Source organism: Platalea leucorodia, assembly GCF_965183815.1.
Source record: "Platalea leucorodia genome assembly, chromosome: 7".
Lineage (NCBI taxonomy): Eukaryota > Metazoa > Chordata > Aves > Pelecaniformes > Threskiornithidae > Platalea > Platalea leucorodia.
This window is the reverse complement of record NC_138829.1, coordinates 56,933,365-56,957,087: the sequence shown is the minus strand read 5'-3', so window position 1 is coordinate 56,957,087 and position 23,723 is coordinate 56,933,365. Positions and strand designations below refer to the sequence as shown.

General features: G+C 40.7%; 1 protein-coding gene across 1 annotated transcript in view; it reads right to left on the bottom strand.

The window, feature by feature from the left end:
• The window catches only part of PTPN5 (protein tyrosine phosphatase non-receptor type 5), a gene marked incomplete at its 3' end in the record, with an annotated part of 63,168 nt that overhangs the window by 23,619 nt on the left and 15,826 nt on the right, over positions 1-23,723 (bottom strand). Inside the window, exons 2-6 of the mRNA XM_082317355.1 lie at positions 14,852-15,033; positions 13,797-13,916; positions 11,854-11,937; positions 5,387-5,625; positions 1,890-2,079 (exon numbers count right to left, since the gene is read on the bottom strand). Coding sequence (XP_082173481.1) covers positions 1,890-2,079; positions 5,387-5,625; positions 11,854-11,937; positions 13,797-13,916; positions 14,852-15,033 — 815 coding nt within the window. The remainder of the gene's footprint in view (positions 1-1,889; positions 2,080-5,386; positions 5,626-11,853; positions 11,938-13,796; positions 13,917-14,851; positions 15,034-23,723) is intronic.

Here is a 23,723-nt window from a genome sequence, read left to right as displayed (position 1 = left end):
GTGAAATCAACAGGACTTCTGCCTGAGTAAAAACTCTAAATCTTGTAAGAATTTCAGGACTTAGCCCTGTAAGTGGCATCCCCTCTGACTTTTCTTCCAAAATGAAACATAGCTGCTTGCTTCATTATGGATCTGGACTTTGAAAACCAAGTAGGTTGGACAGACTGAAAATACATGATGCAGAGCTAGCTGGTGATAACTGTTTCATTAAAAAAAATAACTAGGTTACGATTTTTAATTACAGAAATGACATTTTGATTACACAGCATTTTTATCTACACTTTTTCAGTTTTCATTAAAGAATGAAAATTACTTGGGATAGTTTGGCTGTTGAATGATTTTCCTGAACACCAGGAACGCTAATTAAAAAATCTCTCAGAGAAATGAAGCATATTTTTTCCTACTTCTAACATTATTTTCTTTGCTTGAAAGCTACAGTGCACCTCAGAGACTGATGAAACGGTATGTGGACTTGTTCAGCAGTCAATTCAGACACTCACTAAGCGAACATTTCCTCCCTGGAAGAGCAATAGATGCTTTACCTTAAAAGAATCAGGGCTTGCCTACACAAAAGCTGCTTTTCTTCAACTTGTACAGTGCTAAGTGAATTAAGGACTGCAGATATTTGGCAGTCTGTTTTAAAAGAGAAGTCCAGACTATTTCATCTCCCCTTGTGCTTGTAAAGTGGAAAAAAAAAAAAACAAACACAACTGAAATTGCACAAGGAGGGAGGACAGCAAGTGATACTCAAAGCATTACTCCTGCCCTTTCAGACCCTTGCAGGTCATAAGGAGGACAGGCTGAAAGGGCTGTTATGTTGCAAAACATCGTCATGCTCCTGCTCTGCTGAGATTCCATGCTTAAGAGAATATTTGACTTGGCAGCATTAACTTCAGCAGCTCTTGATCATATGCTCTGAAATACCCCAGCATGCAAAGACTGTGCCCTGGTTACCTCCCATCTTGTGCAGGAATTTACAACCCTGCCTAGTAGACATAATGCTCATAGCCACCGCAGCATTTTGCGTATTTTTTTTTTTTTTTTTTTTGCCAGGTATAATAAACATGACAATGCCTATCACACTGACACTCAAGCAGTTAAGAAAGAGACTCACAGAACGCAAAGATCTAAAAAGCCAGTGTACTCACTACACTGAAATGTGTCTGGCCTTTATCCTAAAGGACTTAGAAATCCAATTTTCGATTGCTTGCTTTATCTGCGTATGTATATGTTTTCCCAAAATGAGGCAAAGAACTCTTTCTCCCAAAGCAACAGTGGATACAGCGAGCCAAGACAACATACTCCAGAATCCTAAAAGCAACTGACAGAGCAGCTTAGAACTAGTAAATAATTTTTGTGCAGAAAAATACCCAGTAAGACATACTTTCTATGGCTCCTGCTGAGTGACACAGCCATCCTGTGCTTCGGTCTGGAGAACATTGAGGCTTGGAAGGTAGCTCCATGCCAAGCATTCAACAGCAAAGAACGTGCACTTGGACTAATTTCATCCCTAGGGCAACTCCAGACACATTTCAAAAAGTTATGCCTACAGCAAACTTGGCTGTTCTTCTCTACTCTAGTGAAAAAGTTTGATTTTTTTGTTAAAAAGTAGCATGCCAACAGAAAAAAAACACATGAGAAAACAAAGCTTTTTTTTTTTTTTGCCAGAACCAATTCTCTGGTTTTTAAGTGACAATATCACTAAAAGCTTTCAGACATTGTCATTTCAATGGATGACGAATTTCAGAATTACATTAAATGGTTCACTGATGGTAGTGGAGTTTGTATGTACTGATTTTAGACTTGCAGAAAATAATAGCAAGGTTCATAGAAGAAAGACAACATCCCATTTTTCTGATGCTCCTATAAGAGAGAGGTCAGATACTCACAAAGAACTCTGCCTGGAGTATGAAAGGATCCAGTGCTTTCTTGTGCAGTTCCTCTTCAGTAAGGATGTTTGATGCCGTCTGAAGGTATTCTCGGGCTGACTGTTCCCGTGGTGACATGATATAGCCAAAACCTTGCTCAGAACAGCCTGGGGTACACATATCCAGTGTGAGTGAAACATTTGAACCTCTCCTGCAAAACAGAGCAATCGGAGTTTGCTTACAGCAGAACAGACTGACCCATCATTGTCAGTAATGGATACAGTCCCAAAGACAGATGAACAGCAACTTTAGAAAAGCACCCAGCTGGTTCTGCTGTGTACATTATGGTCACTAACTGTGAAAAATGGGTGCTGCTTCTTGTGTAGACAAGACCAGAAGATGATTTTGCACAGTGGAATATGAAGGCCAACACTTTAAAAGTGTTGTCTGTAGTGAGGTAACTGTATACTTTGTCACCTAAATAGAAGCAACTTGCTTGTCAAAGGGGCTGAGCAGGCAACTGCAGGAAAGTTTTCATACTTGTGTAAATCACACCATATTTTTGGATGCCTGACTATGGACTGACATTTTAGACAAGACAGGTGAAAATATTGGTCTTAGTTTTCATCAGGCCAGATCCTACTGAATAACCAGTTATGAGTAGCACAGACAACATCAGTGGGGTAAGATCTTGGGATAAACATTACCAGTTCAACATTAATAAAGGCATGAGATGCAAACCACTACAGTGAATAATTTTTCTGTCTGAAAAACTTTCTTTCCACAACAGTACATCATGAGAAGGGTAAAATGAAGGTCCCAACATTTTAACAGTTCCATTAAAAACAGAGATGCTGTTGAGTGTAGAATTTTTACTGGCTTTTATTTAAGTTAGCTACACAATAAAAGGAAAAAGTCTAAATGCCTGCATTGTTTATTGAATGCAGTTTTAAAGCATTTCTGAGCTTCTGTCAATCTCGCGTATCACAGACAAAAATAAGATTCAAATGCCATCAGTGAATCTATATTTAAATATCTTTAACATAACAATAAAATCATACAATATGATGATTACTAGGTGTAACGTTCTATGCATCCACACAGTAAACCTATTTTTGATGACTCTCAACTGGTAAAATCTAGTTGGGAGGTGTTTGCAGGAGCTATTGAAAAACCATGCAAACATGCAGGCATGACTAGCTCGCAAAGAAGACAGTAGAAGTTCTTACTTGGATCACAGCCCTTTTCTGGATTCAGGAGTTTTTTCCAAAAGAATGTGCAGCCAGCCTCCTGCTATGATTCACAGTCATGGGGAAATGATTTTGGATGAAACATGACCACTAGTGGTAGATACTGAATCTTTAGTGACACCTTTCAAAAGATTTTGACCCTACCCTGTGTGCTGTTAAATCACTACTACACTTCTCCCCAGAAATAGATGCATTTGATAACAAATGCTTTTGGTTCTTTTAAGGAGAAGAGGCTACATACATAGATATACTAATAGTTCTTCAGCATGAAGAAATGAGATTGTTTATTCTTAAAAGTAACATTCAGTGCGGTTTGAATTTAGCTAGTGACTACACTTCTAATGGCGTAGGTTAAAGAATGAGAGGAAAGTAAGATGAAGAAGCAGAATGGATGCAAAAGAGGCATAGGTAGATAACTCAACACAACACCAAACAAAGGAAGAGTGACTGATGCTTGATGTAAATGAAATCTGTCAGAGCACAGCCTAAATCTGAAATGATGTCTGCCTTCTCAAGCACACATCTATGTTGAAAACAAGTTTATTTTACATCTTAAGTGTACACGTTCTACCTAGTGTGAGCACTTCAAGGAATTGCTTTCTTTTTCCCATCTCCACTTCTTTGACAGTTTTTTAATTGTAATTCATTACTTGAATCAACTAATATTCCCCAATTCTCTTGAAACAGCGAGTATCTTTCCTGCAGGCTAGCACTTACCTGAGAAGAAATGTCAGCATCTTGAAAATGGGAGAGATGGAATGAAATCAGGGATGGTGATGCATTTCAAGCTCAATCTTGCCCATAATGAAAAACAATGGCAAAACTCACTGATAGCCGCAGGTTCAGGGACAAGCCCCAGAGGTTACTGCAATCTCATATTTAAAGTAGAAGAATATAACAATAAAGGGTAGGACATTTTAGGACAAACGTTGTAACTGAGAATAAAGCAAGAAAAAAAATTCTAAGCTCATAGAGTGCAAATTAAAAGCCTCTTCTGTAACATTCCCTTTTACTGTGTCATGTGACGCTTTGGAAACTCAGCACTATACCTTTTAAAAATTAAGTTCTGCCCTTTAAGTTTTAGATATGAGAATTAACTACGGTTGTAAACTCCAATTAAGCTTGGAAATCTAGAAATAAAGGTGATAACTCGCTATGTTAGGCCCTTCAGTAACTTCATTCTTATTCATAACATCATCACCTTTGCAGAATTTCTTCATGGGATTTCTATCCTCAAGATCTTTGTTCTCTTTCACTAAGACAATTGAAAGAACATGAAACAGAAAAAGATACAGGCTGTCAACAATAAAAACTCAGGCTTCCTGTGGTCCACAGAAAAAAGGACTGGAATCTTAAACCAACCTCAGCTTCAGAGATGAGGATGCTAAGTCTGGCGTACTTCCTTTCACTCATCCATTCACTCACACACACAAACACACTGGCAAAGTGAAATAAAATAATCTGATGAATGAAAGTGTAAGGATAGTTCAGTCCAACTGAACACTCGGTAACTCCGCTGAACATTCCCGTCCCAGCTCACACATTCTGGAATTCACCCGCTTCTGGGCCTTTCAAAGTTCACCCATTACAGGTGACCTTTCTGTGAGATGTATAAGTGAAGATGGAGAAACGCAACACAAATCAATACTGCATCATTCCTATCTTCCTTTTATCTTAGAGCTGCCTTTTCCCAGCTGTGAGTCTCTCTGAGAAGCAATGTTACCCTGCCAGTTCAAGGACTGAACACCAGCTAACCTCAAAGTTTCATTACTAGGTTAATTTCAAAGGAATTAATTTACTTTGGGACTAACCCATTTATATGAGAACTATTACAGATTACCATTTGTTCTATGGTTTGCTTTTGGAGAAAGGACTAATCCTCCAGCATGAGTAACAGAAAAAAATTAACAACATCCACCTCTTTCAGAGGTAAAAGCTTTCAGCTATAGTGGATTTCATGCTATGCCGTTGCCTTCTTGGGGAATGGCAAGAGACTGATCAAATACAAACGAATATTTCCAAGGAAGGAAAAGATGCTTTCCAATAACACTTGTTGACAGCTGTCTAGAAACTGCATGGTTTTTGGCCAATATGTTTATATTTACAGTTGGACTGTAAACAAGACAGGAAATAAAGCAGGTGCTTGGCTTTAAAACCACATTTGAAAGTGACATTCATGAAGGCAATAAAGATTCCTACTAGGCACAAAACTCCTAAATCCACAAAATCTAGGACCAGACTTTCCCCTATTAATCACATCTACCCTACCTTTCTTGCAAGCCCACGGATTTAACTGTTAGAGTAGCTGGATCTGTCTCCGCTTTAATGTCCATTACGCAGTCAAAGACCGGAGTCTCCGGTACAGGATCCAAATCTAGGAAGTCATCCTCATTTTTATCCTCTGTCCACTCTGAGTACGTGAATGAAGGCTGCCGGCTCACAGATTGGCGTCTGTCCTCTTGTAGCGGGAAGGGGGGGTCTGGACGGGCTCTGAGTAGATGCCAAAACTGGAGGAAACAAACATTTAAAAAAGCTTTCTGCTTGTTCCCAGCCCTTCCATACAGCCTGGAGGGCGGGTCTTCAGGGCAGCATCCCAGCTCACTATAATATATTAGAACTGAAGAATATTGCAGAGGACAGGAATGTTCCATGCAGGAGTAGCTTTGTGGTGCATGTTACAAGGATTCACATCTACCCATTCAAACCTGCTTTCAGCCACAGAGGTTTCCACAGAGCTGGCCAGGCTTAACTTGGGGATACAGTGGAAGCGGAATGTGCTTGTGACCATCATATGCAAGCCAACGTGATAACACTGTCCTTTTGTTCAGTTTCTTACCCTTCCTAGAATTGTTTAGAAAATAAAAATCTACTATGCTATACTACAAATCATACCTCTCCTGACTTCATGGCTTTCCATGTAAAATTTAGATATAGCTGGGTTAAGAAAAGTAAGCATAATTTTCCTGAACTGCACATCTTCGATAATCTGGCAGTGTACCCCGAATTCATGTATAAACTAATCATTTTTGAAAGAGGCCCTGATTTTGATGCGTCTGGTTTTGAGGGTCAGAATGTCCATTTCAGTTTCTGGCCAGTGGCAAAGGCTGTTTTGTAATCTAATTATCTGATTTAAACAAGGTATAGACATTAAATAATAAATCTTGTAAAGTTCTAGGACATAAATTTAATATTAAAGTTTATAATATAAACTAATAAGGGTTTGAAATGGCATGGATCTAAAGAATTACTGTACGGTATTGGTTTGCATGGATGCTGCGGCAGACTAAATGATCTGGAGATTGCACCAGTAGACTGTTTAATCCTACACACAGGCCTCAGGTAAAAATTCCAAGTCCACCTCTGAATTCCAGGATCTGGAATCTTAGGCCAACTTCATCCCTCTAGCATTGAACTAGGAGCAGTATCACTCAGGTTAAATATTATACAAAATATATTGTGCTGCCATGCATCCTTTTGAGACTAAGAAGAACAGGTTGTATTTTCCAAAGTAAAGCCTCCCATGTCCTTTTCTTACATGGCTTTTAAATGGGCAGTTGAATTCAGAAAACGTGCCATTAAAAAAGGTCAAATTTCTCTTCCTAGGCTACTAAAGCACATTAGCTTGTATAGGATTTTAAACAATTACTTTCTTGTGCCTGTGTGTCTTCATGTACTCTCATTTCTTTGAGAAAGAATGAAAGGAAGTGAAACAAGTTTTAATTTCTGTCCATAGCCAGCTTTAGCAAATGTTAGACTCTCACAAAACAGCAGTATTCATTTGACGGTTACTTCACACAAAATATTTGTTTCAGTTAATCAGAGTACACAGTAATTACAAAAGCAAACATAGGAATATGATTACTAGACTTTTATTTTACACAAATTTGGCGCCAAATCTGAACCAAGTGTGTCCTACATACTTGGCCTGTTGGATGACAAGCAAGAAGCTTGAATATCTGATTCTATTTTCATTCCCCAAGATGACTTCTGGAGCTTGGCAGTCCCACAGTACTAGGCATGGTTCTTTCACATAATGCAAGACTGTAACAGCTGAGCCGTTCACAGTGTAAAGTATCTGCTTAACGACTTCATACTGCTGGAGAGTGCTGCTGTTGCTAAAATCAACACTTGTGCCGAGGGCCAAGTTGAAGGCCTAAGTACCAATTATGTATTACAGATTCTAGAGCTGGTATGGTGACACAGGATTGATTTTACTGGTGATTTAACATACTGTAAATCCACAGGAACAAGAAGTCCCTAGAAACAAAGCAGCTTTTCTTTAGATTGAAAGTGTGTGGTAAATAAGGAGCTGCCCAAGACACTGGAAGACATTAAGTTATATTTAAAAGTGATGGAGTTAGACTAAATAATGGAAGAATAGTCAGCTCTGAAAACCCGTTCAGGAGGACTAAAAAACTCTATGCCGGTTCTCTGCAGCTGCCTGGATCTTAAAACATGATTATGAGGCAGAAAACAGACATCACTAATACAAGCCTCAAGCACTCTATCCAGTGTTTTATTTTCACTGCGATTGCTAACCTCCCAACACATTCTGGTACCTGGGTATTCTCAGAAAAGCGTCTCAAACCTTAGTTGAGGTCTGCTCTCCTAAAAAAATTTGCTCTGGATGTATTAGAGTCACAAATTCCCCAATACCGGCATGAACCAGACTTCAGCAAGTACACAGACCGGACAGGGCCTGTTTTCTCTTGGTGTCACTTCTGAGAATCCACTTGACCACCATTTCTCAGCCTTGTTAGGTGGCCCAACATTCATTGCTCTGCATTAAAGCAACAAAGTACCTGTATAAAAAGGCACATTTTCTCCCTTCCCCAGGGAACTACTAAAGCATTACTGTAAGTTACCACAGTTGCTCAATAAAAAAATGCATAAGCTGCTTTTCACTGGTATGCCACCTAGTATGTACATCAGTGTGGGACTGATCTATCAGGTCCATCTATAAAGACAGAATGGTACATTTGGGAAAGAAAGATTTCATCATCAAGGCACTCCTTAAGGTAAAAGACCATGTCAAGGTCCCCTCTAGGCAGCACATTGCTTAAAACCTATGGAAAAAAAAAAAAAAGAAAAAAAAATATATCACTCAGCTGAGAAAGAAGGAAAATAAAGAAAACTGTCTTCATGCAACTCTGTTGTCCACCAGGCTGGGATTCTAGAAACCCTGTTTAGCTCCATCATTACATTATTTTCAATGTTCTGCTAATGACTATTTTACACCTTATTCCCTAAATACTGATAGAAGCAGATGTTTTCAAATTGCAAAGCAGCATGACCTGGGCTGCATCAAAAGAAGCGTGGCCAGCAGGTCGAAACAGGTGATTCTGACCCTCTACTCCACTCTGGTGAGATCCCACCTGGAGTACTGCATCCAGCTCTGGAGTCCTCAGTACAAGAAGGACATGGACCTGTTGGAGCGGGTCCAGAGGAGGGCCACAAAAATGATCAGAGGGATGGAACACCTCTCCTATGAGGACAGGCTGAGAGAGTTGGGGGTGTTCAGCCTGGAGAAGAGAAGGCTCCAGGGAGACGACCTTATTGCGGCCTTTCAATGCTTAAAGAGGGCTTATAATAAAGATGGGGACACTTTTTAGGAGGGTCTGTAGCGACAGGACAGGGGGTAGTGGTTTTAAACTGGGTAGGTTCATACTAGATATAAGGAAGAAATGTTTTACGATGAGGGTGATGAAACAGTGGAACAGGTTGCCCAGAGAGGTGGTAGATGTCCCATCCCTGGAAACATTCAAGGTCAGGTTGGACGGGGCTCTGAGCAACCTGCTCTAGTTGAAGATGTCCCTGCTCATTGCAGGGGGGATGGACTAGATGACCTTTAAAGGTCCCTTCCCACCCAAACCGTTCTGAGTCAAAGACTCTATGTCAGAGAGTAAGGCAGGTAGTGTCCTGGTTTCAGCTGGGATAGAGTTAATTTTCCTCCTAGTAGCTGATATAGTGCTGTGTTTTGGATTTAGTATGAGAATAATGCGATACCACACTGATGTTTTAGTTGTTGTTAAGCAGTGTTTATACTAAGTCAAGGACTTTTCACCTTCCCATGCTCTGCCAGCGAGGACATGCACAAGAAGCTGGAAGGGAGCACAGCCAGGACAGCTGACCCAAGCTGGCCAAAGGGCTATTCCATACCATATGACGCCATGCTCAGTATATAAACTGGGGGGAGTTGGCTGGGCAGCAGTGATCACTGCTCAGGGACAGGCTGGGCATCAGTTGGCGGGTGCTGAGCGGTTGCATCGCTTGTTTTTCCTGGGTTTTGTTTCTCTCTCTTTTTTGTTGTTTTCCTTTTCATTAAGATTTATTATTGTTATTATTATTTTATTTCAATCATTAAACTCTTCTTCTCTCAACCCACGAGTGTTCTTACTTTTACCCCCCTGATTCTCTCCCCCTTCCCATCGAGGAGGAGGGTGAGCAAACAGCTGTGTGGTGGTTGGTTGCTGACTGGGGTTAAATCACGACAGGTAGGAAGGGACAAGGCTCATTTGCTCTCTCTAAACAGCCTCTCCTTCCTAATGCCACTGTTAGAGAGAACATAGTGGGCAAGATGGACCATTGGCCTGATCTCACAGGACATTTCTTATATTCTGGTTCTCTGCGACTTGTCCAGAGAATAGGCTGTCACACAGAGACATTTATGCCTCCACTCTAGCTAGGAGACTTAGCACAGACCACAGGAATACAAAACAGGGCAAGCTTGACTACATGGAAACTGTTATAAAACTGTTTTCTGTACAAGTTTTAACCAACACTTAAAAATCAGCCAAGTCCGCTCTCATCTACACCTGTCTAAGTCTTCACTTGCAAGGAGTTACTACACATGCAAAGCAGTTCAAACTGAGATCAGAATTTTTGGTCACAGAGAGCTTTCATTTAAAGTTACTTGCTGTGCTAAGAATGGGTCAGCAATAAAATGTTTCCATCCAGCAACAAGTAGGTTGGATATACAAAAGAATCACACTCCTGCTATTTTGATTTCCAGCTCAGAATGTTTGGCTGCAAAATTACCTAGAATTCACACAGTTCATCACAATTCTCAGATGTCTCATTTTTGGTTTTTTAACATTTGCAATTACAAAATCACCAGAAGTTTATTTTTTTGAGGACAAAATGAATCTGGATAAGGAACAGCAGCATCAAAAAAGCAGAAAATTGCATAAGCCCAGCTAACTTCCTTGCTTACATCAATGACCACAATAACGGAGCCATTAACACTAATTACTTTGCCTTGTGAATGGTTTTAAAAAGCGCATTCACCCGACACATTAAACAGAAGATTTTGCCACTGTGCTGCCTCTGAGTGAACTTAACCATGGTATGCAATATGACAAACTTCCTACTAGGGAGTGTGGCCAGCAAATCAAAGGAGGTATTATTCCCATCTTAGCACTGATGCAGCTGCACCTTGAACACTGTGTCTAATTTTAGGCCCTCCAGTTTAAGACAGATAAGGACAAACTGGAGTGGGCCCAGTGGAGGGCTACAAAGGAGGTCAGGGGTCTGGAGCACATGACCTGTGAAAAAGGTGGAAGGAATTGGGCTTGTTCAGCCTGACAAAGAGAAGGCTGGGTGATCTAACAGCAGCCTGCAACTACTTGAAGGGCAGCTCCAGAGATGATGCAGCCAGACTCTTCTTGGTAGTGGCAGCTGAAACCACAACGGACAATGACCACAAGCTGCAGAAATTCAGCTTGGAAATTCAGCTTTGGGAAATTCAAATCATACATTAGGAAAAAATTCTTCCTCAAGAGTGCCATGCAGTCGTGGCACAGGTACCCAGACAGATGATAAATCTCCTTCCCTGGAGGTTTTCAAAACCTGTGTAGAAAAATGCATGGCTGACCTTATTGAGTGTTGGCAACAGCCCTGCTTCAATCAGGATGTTAGACTAGCAATCTCCAGAGGTCCCTTCCCACCAACAGTCCTGTGATTCTATGATGTACTCCATTATACTGTGCATCACTCAAATAGCATGTACGTGGTACAGCTTCAGCTTCCTGAGCTGCCTGAAGGTGCACTGCTGTAAGGACTGAAGGTGATGTTCCACCTGCATGTTCAGTAACTGCATTCCCACTCTAACAGAACAGTATACAAGGTTATGAAAAGTCATGTTCGATTAGAGCTCCCTAAAAAGAAGGAATTCTCCCTAGCTTTCCCATCTAGCACACACCTTTGTGCCAGTTACACAATCAGTGGAGAAACACAATACACTCCTCCTGCTTCCAAACAGCTGACAGCTAACTAGATTTAATTGTAGTCACGCCACTAATCTTGTTCTGCAGCTGGGGCCTTGGCCTACATCTAACAAGGGCATTACATTCACAAGTACACTGGTGCTCTGGAACAGCTATTTCTGCCACTTAAGTCAATGGATGCTCTGCAGGCAATTCATAAGGCAGCAATATTAGATGGTCCCACTACTGGACCACATCCTTTCTATTTAAGTAAAAATAGTTTGCCCATCTGTGGATGGAAAGAATAAAAGCCATCAGTGTAATCCCCGATTCATCAAGAAACTGAGTAAGGGTAAGTGTAGTCGTGATTCCTCTGTGTAAAGCAAGCAGGTAATTATACAGAAATAGCCCCAAAGATGTTGCTTTACAATCAACTTGGGCATAACATCAACAACTTTGGGTAAATTAGACATCTTATTAAAACTCACTGAAAAAGGGCATGAATATAGTTTGCACAGCATCATAACTTACCAGAGATCCTACAAATAACAGTCCTAGAGAAGCTAAAGACAGCAGGATGTATGATACCACAATGCTCCCAATTCTAGTCAGGTCCTGTGAAACAACAGAATCGATAATGATTCATAAAGTACTTAGGGGCATCGTATAGCGTCTGCATGCATGTTCTTGGCAAACTGTGTATTCATTCTTGGATTTCCGATGTAGATTTAGTCATACCATACTCTTGGCCATGGAAAAGCCACCACTACCAAGAGAAAAATGCCAGGCTTTGGAGAAGACTGAAATTGAAACCATCTCTAAGGCCCAGCATCTCAAAAGGTCTAAAAACCAGATTTCACTGTGAAGGCAAACAGGAAATCTGCTTCCTACCCTCATGCATTGCCAAAATTGAGATCTGGATCCAAGATTCAATTTTGCAGCCTAGACCCGCCTTTCATTGCCACAGTCAGTGTAATTTTATACTGTGGCAAAGGGCTTTGAAGAAAGTTTACTATTGTTCCCATGTTTGTGGGTCCTTACATAGAAGCCAACCACAGAGGACTTTTCTACATTTTCTACACATTCTGTGAAATATCATCAGTTTCATTCACAGCACCAGCAGTGAAATTCACTCTGGTGTCTTAGTCATATTTAAGTACTTTAGAGTTCAGCCTATTCTCATTAGTAGGTGCAAAATACAATTCTAATGGGCTTTGGTGGGCAAGGACTTCTACTTTGTTTCTGAACCATTAGTACAGCTAAAGAGAAATTTAGAGTTAAGAGCTTTCATTTGCTTATTTTAACATCAGAAGATTTCTTTGCCTTTACTGTTCTCAAGTCTAAATTTGCACTGTAAATAGTGCTATAATAAACAGTCCTCAAAGATAATGCATGAACATCTGCATAGAGTCATACTTGCGGTGTTCCTGTGGTGCATTCTAGGAATCAGTTGCCTCCACACTGAACACTTATTTTAAGTCAAAATCCTATAAATCAAGATTTTCTGTAAGGAACAATTTGTTAATGATTGACCCACTGCAAATAAGATACAGGCAATGCTCTATGAAGAGCTCTGATTGTGCATAATAAACTAAGAAAGGTCAAAGAAAAAGTGATTCTTTCAAATAAACAAAAGAGCAGGTGACATGCAGCACATAAACATTGTTAAGCAAACACGGAAAACGGTCTCCACTGTACTTCAGCCACAAGAGGCACTGAGTCAGATTTCCTATTTGTACTGCACAGCCTCTGCTACAAAGATTATGTACAATGAATCTAAACATTCTGATAGCTAATATATTTTGCCTGATTTATGAAAGTAGCTGCTCACCATTTAATTAAGGTTCTGTCCATACCAGAGGAATCTGCACTGGGTATAATTACCCCAGTAATTTATCAGATGAATCATACTGGTATACGTGTCATTATGTCATGGTGAGAAGCTAAGCAATTTTACTGGGGAAGCTTTGTAGATATAACTGAATCTGTACACCTAGTACCCCTGAAATACTTTTACTGCACATAGGTATGCTCTAAACACTCAACAAAAATAGAATTTTGTGACTGAGTATCTTGTGATTTGCACCCTTTATGTGGGTTGATCCAGTCTTCCAGAATTTAAGCTTCTATCCATCCTAATAAATTAAGTTCCAGCTCTCCCTTTACTGTGGACTAAACCTTAGTGGGCTGATTTCTTATTGCTTTGTTTCATTTGTAATCATTTGCACATTATGAAAAATCTGCTGTGCTGATCTAACATCATAGCCAAAAATTCAGCCCTGTATCTTGAAGATAAAATATGGATCTGTTTTCAGAAAACTCTTTTCACCGTTTCAGGACACACATACAACGCAGCAGTTGCTATATTATATGAAGTACATGTATATTATACTTTTAATCAGAAGAGATACTAGAAGCACCACCCAAGGTTACTGACATCAACTATATAATCAGCGAGGAGTACAGGGACTTACCTCCCCTTGATCTGACAAAAACTGTTTAAATGGGGTAAGCAGGTAAGACAGCAGGTCAAAGGCATTCTGAGCTGCTGGGATGGTCCCGTAAGTGCTGTACCACAGCATCATGCAGAGAAGCTGTGTAATCAATCAGAAAATACATAATGAGCATCTCATTATACAAACATACATTTTCATTTCAAGACTGCATAATTAACTAATTTAGTTCTCATTGATCTCATGCTGACCAACATTTTTGCTTTAAGTTGTCAGGTATTTTCTAGGCTGTAGCTTAAGAAGAAGAAAGACTGAATGCTAAATGCTCAGCTACCATTAGCTAGATGCATATCACTAAGTTAAGTAAGCTTACTCTGTTCTACACTAGCAAAAGGACTGCCCATGGTAGCCTGTACATCAAAAGAGCAACACATACCTCTGACTTCTGAACTTTCAGCATTATTACTTTTAGATCACAACTGGTAATTCAATGAATTTTGTATGTTATTAAAAGACTAATAAGGCCTATCTCATGCTATGCAAAGCTCTCACAAATAGCCATGTTCACACAGGTATCCCTATAAACAGATACACACACACAAGCATACGCATGCTGAAACATTTCATTTGAACCACTTAAGGTTGCTGCACACACCACAGTTAACATAAAACTACAAAAGTGATGATGCTATATTTAACACCCTCACAGAGAGGTATACCCTCATCCCTGACCATGAAGGGCACACTGCAACTTTAAAGGATACACCTCCCAATCCACTTTTTAACAAGGTAGTTATCTACCCCCATATGTAGCAGCTACAGAGGATGGATTTGTTGGGAGATGGGTCATTTGGCAAAGGAGGCATTTGCAGAGGGGAAGGGAATGGGATGGGAGTCTGGGACATCATAAGGCAAGGGCTGTTTGCAAAAGGCAGCTGTGAGAGGTGGCTGCAGAAATGAGAGGACTGCAGCTATGTCCATTGCCACATCTACAATGAACGAGGAGGAAACCTCCCAAGCCAACAAAGCTTAAAAGAAGGGTCCCAGCATTTCAAACCAATGACAAACTGCCTTACCAGTATCTGTGAGAGGACAAACAGATACATGCTGTCTCCAGGCATTAATCCATTCCACCGGGCAGCCCAACCAAGCAGTGCAGTTTTCTGGGAGGTTTTCAGGGACTGCTCCTTCCTGTTCAGCTGTCCTTCTTGTCCTTCGGCTTCATCCATTGACTCCATAACAGCTGGATTGCAAAGACCTTCACGTGAAAAAGACATGTGCAGGGAATGAGTAGTACGTAACCCTTGCAACCACCGCAGAGCCTGCAACGGCTATTGTTTTCCTAGAGACGTGGTTACCTTTCAGTTCTGCATCAGTAAGTGCAGCTCAGGATTGTGAGCGTCACACTCTATTAGTGCAGCTGTATTCACCTGCCTTCGTCAGAAAAAAAGTCAGTGTAGGCGGATAAATTATTTTCCCTTTCTTTCCGGAGGTGCAGATTCTGGGCTTTGTTGTTAATAAATTCTCATTTACATTGCTGCACCTTTTCATTTTTACTTTTTAAAAGAAACCATCTGTGCTATTTCCTAGCTCCACACTTCCTGGCTACATGGTGGCAGAGAACCCACTTTGTCCCCCCCTGCCTCAATTTCTCTATTTCCCCTTATTTGTCTGCTTTGTCTAATTTGATTATAAATTTCTGAGGCAGAGACTGTTTCATGTTATGTGTCTGAATAGTGCTCAAGGGCTCTGGATTTCGGCTTAGTGTCCTAAGGCACTAATAAAATAGGCTTTATTCTAATAACCTACTTCTTGGATGAATTCATACTCAAGAGCTATTTAATAACATTGTAATGCTATTTCATTCAGTGGAAATATGCACTGGAGTGGCTAGTCCCTCAGTAACAGTATTTTGAACACAGACTGTGTGGATATAAATCAATTTACAAGCTAAAAGGAGTGAAAGATCTGACCCATTTGACCTAAGGACTACTGATTTACATCTTTCCACATTAGGAAAGCCCCAAGGCTGCCCTACGTACAACACTATAGCCTTAAGCCTAAGCCAGCCCCCTGTGCCCCAGGGAAAGGCTACGTTGTTGGCCCTTACATGTTCTTTTGAGGTCAGGTTTCTACAAAATGTTCCTCTCATTAGACATTTCTCTAAATATCTCACAATAGTAACTCTAAGTCAGATAAGCATCCATAAACTAGCCGCAGCTCTAATTAGGCAAATGAACCATAGGATCCATCTATCAGCTGAGGGTCTGGCCGTTAGTACAGTAAGGATTCATGAAAATATCCTGTTTTGATTTCTAAAATACAAAAATGTGATGGTGGACAGGAACATGAGATGCTTATTCCCACTCTGTGATTGTTCTCCCTCCCCTCACTGAAACAGACCTTAGGACAGCCATCCCTGCACAAGAGAAAAAGGTGTTTGGGAAATGCTGATGGCTTCCTCTACAACATTCTCCATTCTCACAGCTGCCAAGCAACAAGAGAGTCATCCTTGTGTAATGACTGGGGAGACCCAGAGACACAAGAAGGAGCACCTGCAAGGTACCATCAGGTACTTCCCCAGGAGCTCAGGTTACTGGTTTCTCATTTGCAAAATATCTCCAGTCAGTTTATGATGGGTAGTGGCCGCAGCAGGGCATGCTGGGTATAACCGGTTATATGTAGCTATTTTAATTGTCTTTACGCAGGTATTTCTTAGGAAACAGAGCGAATGTACATCTACACAGACATATACCCATGTATGTCATACCACAGGTATATGCTGAAATTAACTGACTATTTGCCAGGAAGGACACAGTACAGTAATTTGCATAAACACTATCAAAATTTCATATTAAATACAGGTCAATAAAACATGGAAAAATATGGAACTAAAAAGGTAAAATCAGAAGTGTCAACAATTCCAGGCTGTATTTCTCACAGCGGTGAAGCTTCCTTCACTTTCATCTATATGTCTTTAATACTGGAAGACAACACCTTGAAAATAGCACTTTTCAAAGAAAAGCAGACAGTTTCTGCAATATAGCTCAAAAGATCATGGCAGCTCTACCTCTCTGTCCCCCAGGCTCCAACTGGTAATCTACAGTCCATGACAAACACCCCTCCCCCCGAAACACAGAGAGCCTAGATGCAGTCCTTGGTGACCAGGGACACTGACCATATGCTTAACACCTGACTTCTGATACCATGCTACATAGAGCTGGACTCAAAGTTCTCCAGGACAGCACAGTGGCCACATTAAGCAGCCACAGTTAAGGCTGCCTAAATACTTTCAAGGCTGACCTTGGTTTTCATTTTATATAATGTGTTAAAACTTAACAGTTAAAGTTGAAAATTTTCAAGCTTCCAAACTGCTTCACGTCTCACTGGATTTGGACAAGAACTGAGGGGAAAACCCTTGTTAATGTTTCCTAATTTTTTTCTCCTGTTTTTGTGGGATGTTTATGCTCTGTGTTTTGGAATAGGAATTTGAAATTTAGCAGGGACAGAATCTTGATGTCAGAAATTATTTTTGCCATCCATACAAAAAGACATACACCTGTGTCTGAGATACAACCCTTAAGAAAATATCTATTTACATACAGTTTATTATGGCTTGCTCCTGAAGTCTCTAACCTTCCGTTTTCACTAAGCATGTTTTAAGTCCTACTTTTCCTTTATCTGCATTAAATAATGCACGGCTGTTCCTAAGAATGACTAATGAACCTGTTTACTGTTTTTCCAAATCCTGACTACTTCCTTTCTTGGATACCCCTCCCCAAAGCTCAAGATAAAATACACACAGAGCAGAACTAAAACATCTTTGGGAAGACAACCAGAACAAGGAGCTAGGGAATGCAGATTTCAAGCTCAGCTTTAACTGTTTTTTATAAGTTACAATGTTTCATATTTCAGAAGACCTTTTTTTTAACTGACCAAAAGCTCATTCACCTGTCTTATGCAGCAGGTAAACAGAACTTCTTTGTTTCGTATCTCTAACAGCCTGAGATTTTACAAGGTCATTTCTGTGTAGGTTAGAAACAGAACCCTGACTCTGATACGACGATGTGAAGGCCACTTAACCACACGCCTTGTGGAACAAAGACATCAAAGTTAAGGGACCGCTCTGTGTCTGTAACCATGGGGATCTACGCCTCTCCACAGCCCAGAGGCCCAATTCCCAGTATTCCAGTGTTGTCTAGCAACAGCTGTACAATTGCAGGAGTCACATTCTCCTTCTCATGACTGCCCTATATGAAGGACAATAGACTACTTCTACTTTCAATTTTTTTCACTGCATAAGGTAGAGATCTGGTCTACAGACCTAGGAGTTCAGGATTCCAGCTCTGCTGAATTGATACAGTTCAGCTGTTATCAACAGATATTTTCACTAATAGAGTAAAAGCAATGGGGGCACAGGGTCAAGAACTATAACAATGGAGAGCTGTCTGAATTCATACATATAAATGTATAAATTAAGATTCATGTCTTGGGTATACAAAGAAAGTGCCTTGGATTAATTAAAGTCCACCCAAAAATTTGCTAATCCACATAACAAAAGATGAGATTTTTTACAAATATATGATTCCCAACGAGGGTTCTCTATTGATTTAACTATGTCAGCTTTAAACAATACTTCAATTACCATTCACACTTCATCTTGCAATCCTATATTCCTGTATTATTTGCCCTAATGGGCCCTGGTTTCTTTCAGTGCATAGATTAGGTAATAAATGAGTGAGACATCGGTAAAGTTTTCTTGTGTCAAGGTCAGTTAAAAGGTCTTGAGACAGCTGACAAGGATGACTACATCCAGGAGGAGTGAATTAAGCCTCTTCTCTGCTAGTGATTCGACTGACAGTGAAATCTAACATCCATGTGACATCCTCCTGAATTCCTGCATCATGGAGACTGGGATTCAAGTTCCATGAGTACTTCTGCTTTGATGCAGGGCTATGCTTGCTGGAAAAATCCCTTTGGCAGAAGAATTAAAAGGTCTCTGACATCTGTAGCAGCCATATGGCTTGTTAAAGCAACTTGAAATTTCAGAACAGCACCATAAACTTAACCACATTCTTGCTGTTCAGGGAAAGGAACTTTCTGGATCAGACCCGTGATCCATTTATCCTGTATACTTTCCTTAAACGTAGCCACCAGTACAAGCTGCCAAAAATAAATGGCACAACACTTTGCTATGGAATAATCTATACAGGGAAACATCTTTCTTCATGCACAAGGTAACAGCTGGCTTCCATAACTCAGACAATGCCCATTTTAAAGCCCCTGTGCCTCCATCTCTTCCTTTTTCTGACTTCACATGTGGGTACATAAAGGGCAGAAGAATGAAACGTGAATAGCTATATACACTCTCAGAAAAACATATGCTTAGAGTAACTTAACTGAAACACTAAAAGTCACTGTAGTAATGATAAATAAGTCAACAATGCCTTGCAGTAACAAACATGCCATGATCCAATCGAATGCTGCCGTGGGTGAGGCATCAGCAGCTCTGTAACTCAACTGATTCATACCTAGAGCCTTCAGAGAAAAACAAAGCAAACACCCCACCCCACCCCCCGACCACATATCCTGGCTGTATTTCCTAGTGAAGTTAGCACTTTAAAAGGAACTTGTGTCCTCTCTGATGCATGGGTGCTAACACTCAAGGAATTGACACAGCTCCGTTGGCAGACTTAATTTAACAATTTATTTTTGAGATGAAAAAAAAGACTTGTTCCTTACCAGAAGGATTTTTATAAGAGAAATAAAACGTACCTCAGTAATGAAAATATAGTGCTCATAGAGCTATTAGACTTTTACTTACATCCATCACACTGCACCTGTGGGAATTATGCTTCTGGGGGATTGGGTGATACTGCCTTTTCACTGGGAAATACAGATTTTGTTAATGGTGGCTTCTTCTTCATTCGTGGTGGAATCCCCAAGCTCTGTGGAACTACCTGCCAGACACACAAGATATGAGCAAAAAACAGGCCTCGCCTGTTCTGCCAACTCTCAAGCTGCAGCAGTCAACACGCCACAGCAGCTCAGCTGCATTGTCCCATATTTGTTTTACGTGTGTGGAGATCCATATCCCTCTGAACCTGTCTATATCTTCACGATGGCTGTGCATGGCAGGAATTTACTCCATAGGAAGGGACCCCAGTGTGGAAGTGTTACAAAGTGTGAACATGCCAGCAACACTTCACCTCCATCAAGATTACCAACACTTCACACCAGAGTCCTAAATCCAGGTATAGCCTCTGCATCTTCAGATATCAAAATGCAACTGCCTACTGAAATCACTGTCTCTGACTTCCATCTAACTGCTAGGGAGACCTGCTATTGATTAGAGAACAGTAGATGAATGTATACTACTGATATGAGTGTGCAAATCAATTGCTTATTTTCACACGCACCTAAATTGCACACACAGGACATAGACCTGGCACTGTACTTCACGTATCTGGTCAAGACCTTTGTTAAATCTGCAGGTCATAAGACACACCGATTGCAGGGAAGTCCAGATGATGGCAAGGCACATAAAAGCTGAATGAGCTGTCTCAGAGTGCACATGAATTAGAGGTAGCTTGTGCTGCAGGGTAAAGAGACAGCTCATCTAATCAAAGAATGGAGCTTTAGGAGAAAGGTATTGGCTGAGAAGACATTCTCTTTTTTGCTTGCCACTGCAGTATGAGAAGGATGGAAAGAGAATAATTAGCTTTTGGACCAAAAGTCAATCTTTCTTTTGCACTGCAGTGGTACGGGAGGAAGTGGGTAAGAGGAAAGGGACCTTTCATACTCGCACGGCAAACAAAGCTTGTGTACTTATATTCCTCTCTCCACAGGAAATCAACTGGTGGGTCACTATTCTACAACTCAAACTTTTACTGAACTTCTTTATAACCAGCCAGTCTCAGATATTAAGGAGCTAAACATAATGACAGAAACTGCATCATTACTGTTTACAGATGGATACAATTCACCACCTAGGAAAGACTTAGTTTTTCTTGATGCTCTCTGCACTCCTAACTCATCTGACAAGTTATGCTAAAAATGACACTCAAGATCTAATGAGCTCTGTTGAAAGCTGCGAATGCTATTTCCAACACTTGTTGTTATCCTAAGACGACAGCTCTTTCTCTCTGGCTCCTCCATTATTTTTATTTTTTTTTACCTTCCCAGTCACGATATGGTACTGACTACTTCTACTGTACTTGATCCCCAACCTGCTCTGTTTACAAGAGTTCGATACATCTACCTTTTCCAAATGGCTGAAAAAAACTTTGACTGGGAGGAGAGCATCTTGTCCCTAAAAGTATCCAGATTAAGAGCTACGAAGAAAAGCATTCTCAAATGCACCCTACAGCTACCTACTACTGCCTGACTGGAGATAGAGGGGATTTACAACAATGTAATTGCCTCAATACTTCTGATTCCACTCTGGAAAAAGTCCCAAGTTTTAGCTGCCAAGAACTTGTTGGTAGATCTTGCATTTATAATGCAAAACCACATAGAGAGCTACTTCAGAAGATACCAGACAGCTCAATTCGAACACTAGCAACAACAGATCCACATATCCCACTAAGTTTACCACTAAACACTGCAAGGCACCAAAGCAATTCTAAAATCACTTTGTTATCTAACTGGAAGCCACTTAGATTCATCCAGTGGTCCTTTGTTGGACTGCAAACTGTAACTGCAGACTTCATTCTCCTCTCTGTGTAACAGAGCTTAAAGAAGAAATAAGCCTGACATACCATTAATCCAAGTAAGAGGTCCAAGCAGCTGTAACTACCATCTCTGATACATTACAGAGGAATGGAAAACTTCATCAAGACTCAGTCTACATATCAGCAACCTGGTTGTCAGTCTCCTATGTTACTTATTCTGAGATGAAATTCAGCTTATGATTTCTAATGCTTTCAGTTTGCACTAAGTGTATCTACCCTGGACCATAAGAATTAGTGGGGCCAAGCTACAGGTACTCATAGCTGTGTGGGGAACAACTGAAATTTATAAATTTCAGGGATTCTATTTGGAAAAGCTGCACGTTTTTGCTAAAACGATCACACTGGAAGTAACCAAGAATTGGTATTTAATTCACTGATTCCTGGGTTGATAGGCCCATCAAGAGAAACGTAGCTGCTCAAGAGCTCTCAAGTGATAGTGTTTCAGGCTCTCTGAAGATTCAAGGGAACACCTTCCCATATAGGTTTGTGGGTTTTGGCTTTGGTTGTTGTTGGTGGTGGTTTTTTGGGGTGGAGGTAGTGTGTGTTGGTTTTTTTTTTGCGTGTTATTTACACCAGCCAAAAGAGAAAAAGTTCACCTGAAAGATCAAACTCTGGAACACAAGTCTGGAAAATGTGGTGACAATGATGCACACTACAGCTTTAAAACTGAGCTTTTAGTAAGTACGACCACTGATACAAAGTGTCTACCTGCTGTTGCTTAGTCTATAGAGAAAAATCTACTTCAGTCCTCCCTTCCAAAAGAAAAACACAGAAACTGATAATGAAATACCACAACTTTTTGCATCATTACAAAACTGCTTAGCAAGACACTGCAATGTCTCCTCCCTAAATATTGAGTGAGAAAGGTTAATTTACAGTGTGACAGAGGACAACTCACAGATATCATCAATTTTCTTTTGCACTTGCTTGCCCATGAATGGCAGCTAGCATGCTTAAAGTCAGCAGTCTTCATTCTGAGAAAGGCAAACATTCTCTGTGGAGTTCTTGAAACGACAGTGCAGAGAGGGAAACGGGTGTCATCTACAAGTCAGGAAAAGCACTGGAGACTTGCACTTTTCAACCTCTGCTGGTAGAATCTGGCTGCTGCTGAAGCCAAGCTTTGATTACCAAAACAGAAAGACACATCAAGAGAAAAAGGAAGCAAGGAGGAAAGTCATGCAGAAAACCTGTGAGCAAGCCAGGCAGCAAACCAAGGTCTAAGTATTTCTAGTCCAATGCCTCTCCCCTTTCACTAGCAACATTTTTAACAAACTTGGAAAAGAAACTTTCATCTCTACTTGAATAAGTTCTGCCGAGAAGAATATGCAGCCCCTTCTCCCTCCTGGCGGGCTGCACAGCTCCATCCATAAATGGCCTATTTTCATCTCTGAGGGAAGAGGAACCTGATGCCAGAGTGCGTGAGGAGAAGAGTTGCCTTTCCACTCAGCAGCTCCCTGCTGAACTGCTGAGTCACACATTTTCTCTGCATTCATTTTCACACTGCTCCCACTCAGTCCACCTGCCACTTCATCTGGGATGGGTGGGAGGAGAGAAAAAGAGGTGAAGGCAGAAAAAATGTTCATGTTCACCTAGGACCATTATTATGATACTGCAGGGTCACATAAAAGCAAGCCTGCAAGCGGCTAGAAAGGAAAGAGAAATCTCAGACTGCGAGACAAATTACTTCCCCCTCTTCGTCTACAAGAGGAGACTGGCCAGCAAACAAGTTGCAAACCTCATCTGACTCTCAATCCCTCTCAGTCACTGATGTTATGTGCTTGCTGATATGTTCTGCAAATTTCAGGCTTCAGACCAGGCCTTAAGGTTTTCTCTCTTTTCTGTGATTTAGAAGAGCTTTCAAGCTGCTGTGATTTTTTTCAACAGTCCAACAGGTACTGTGTAGTAACTGACTAACTGCCACAGGGAAGTGTCACAATGATAAGTGCCAATACCATCTGGATAGGTCCCAGTTCCCAAGGGCATCTTCAGCTGAGTTGCTGCAGAGGAAATGTCCACCAGCCCCAACTTCCATCATTCAAGAAGATGAAGAGAAAATCTTAGCCATTTTCCTTCAGCTTCCATAAAACCCAAGCATAACAGGAGCCAACATCTCCTACTACCTATTAAATTCTTACATAGAAAAGGGACTCTGCTATTAGTGACGGGATACACATTTATCATGGTTATAGAGGGTCCAGATTGCTCTCAGGTTGGG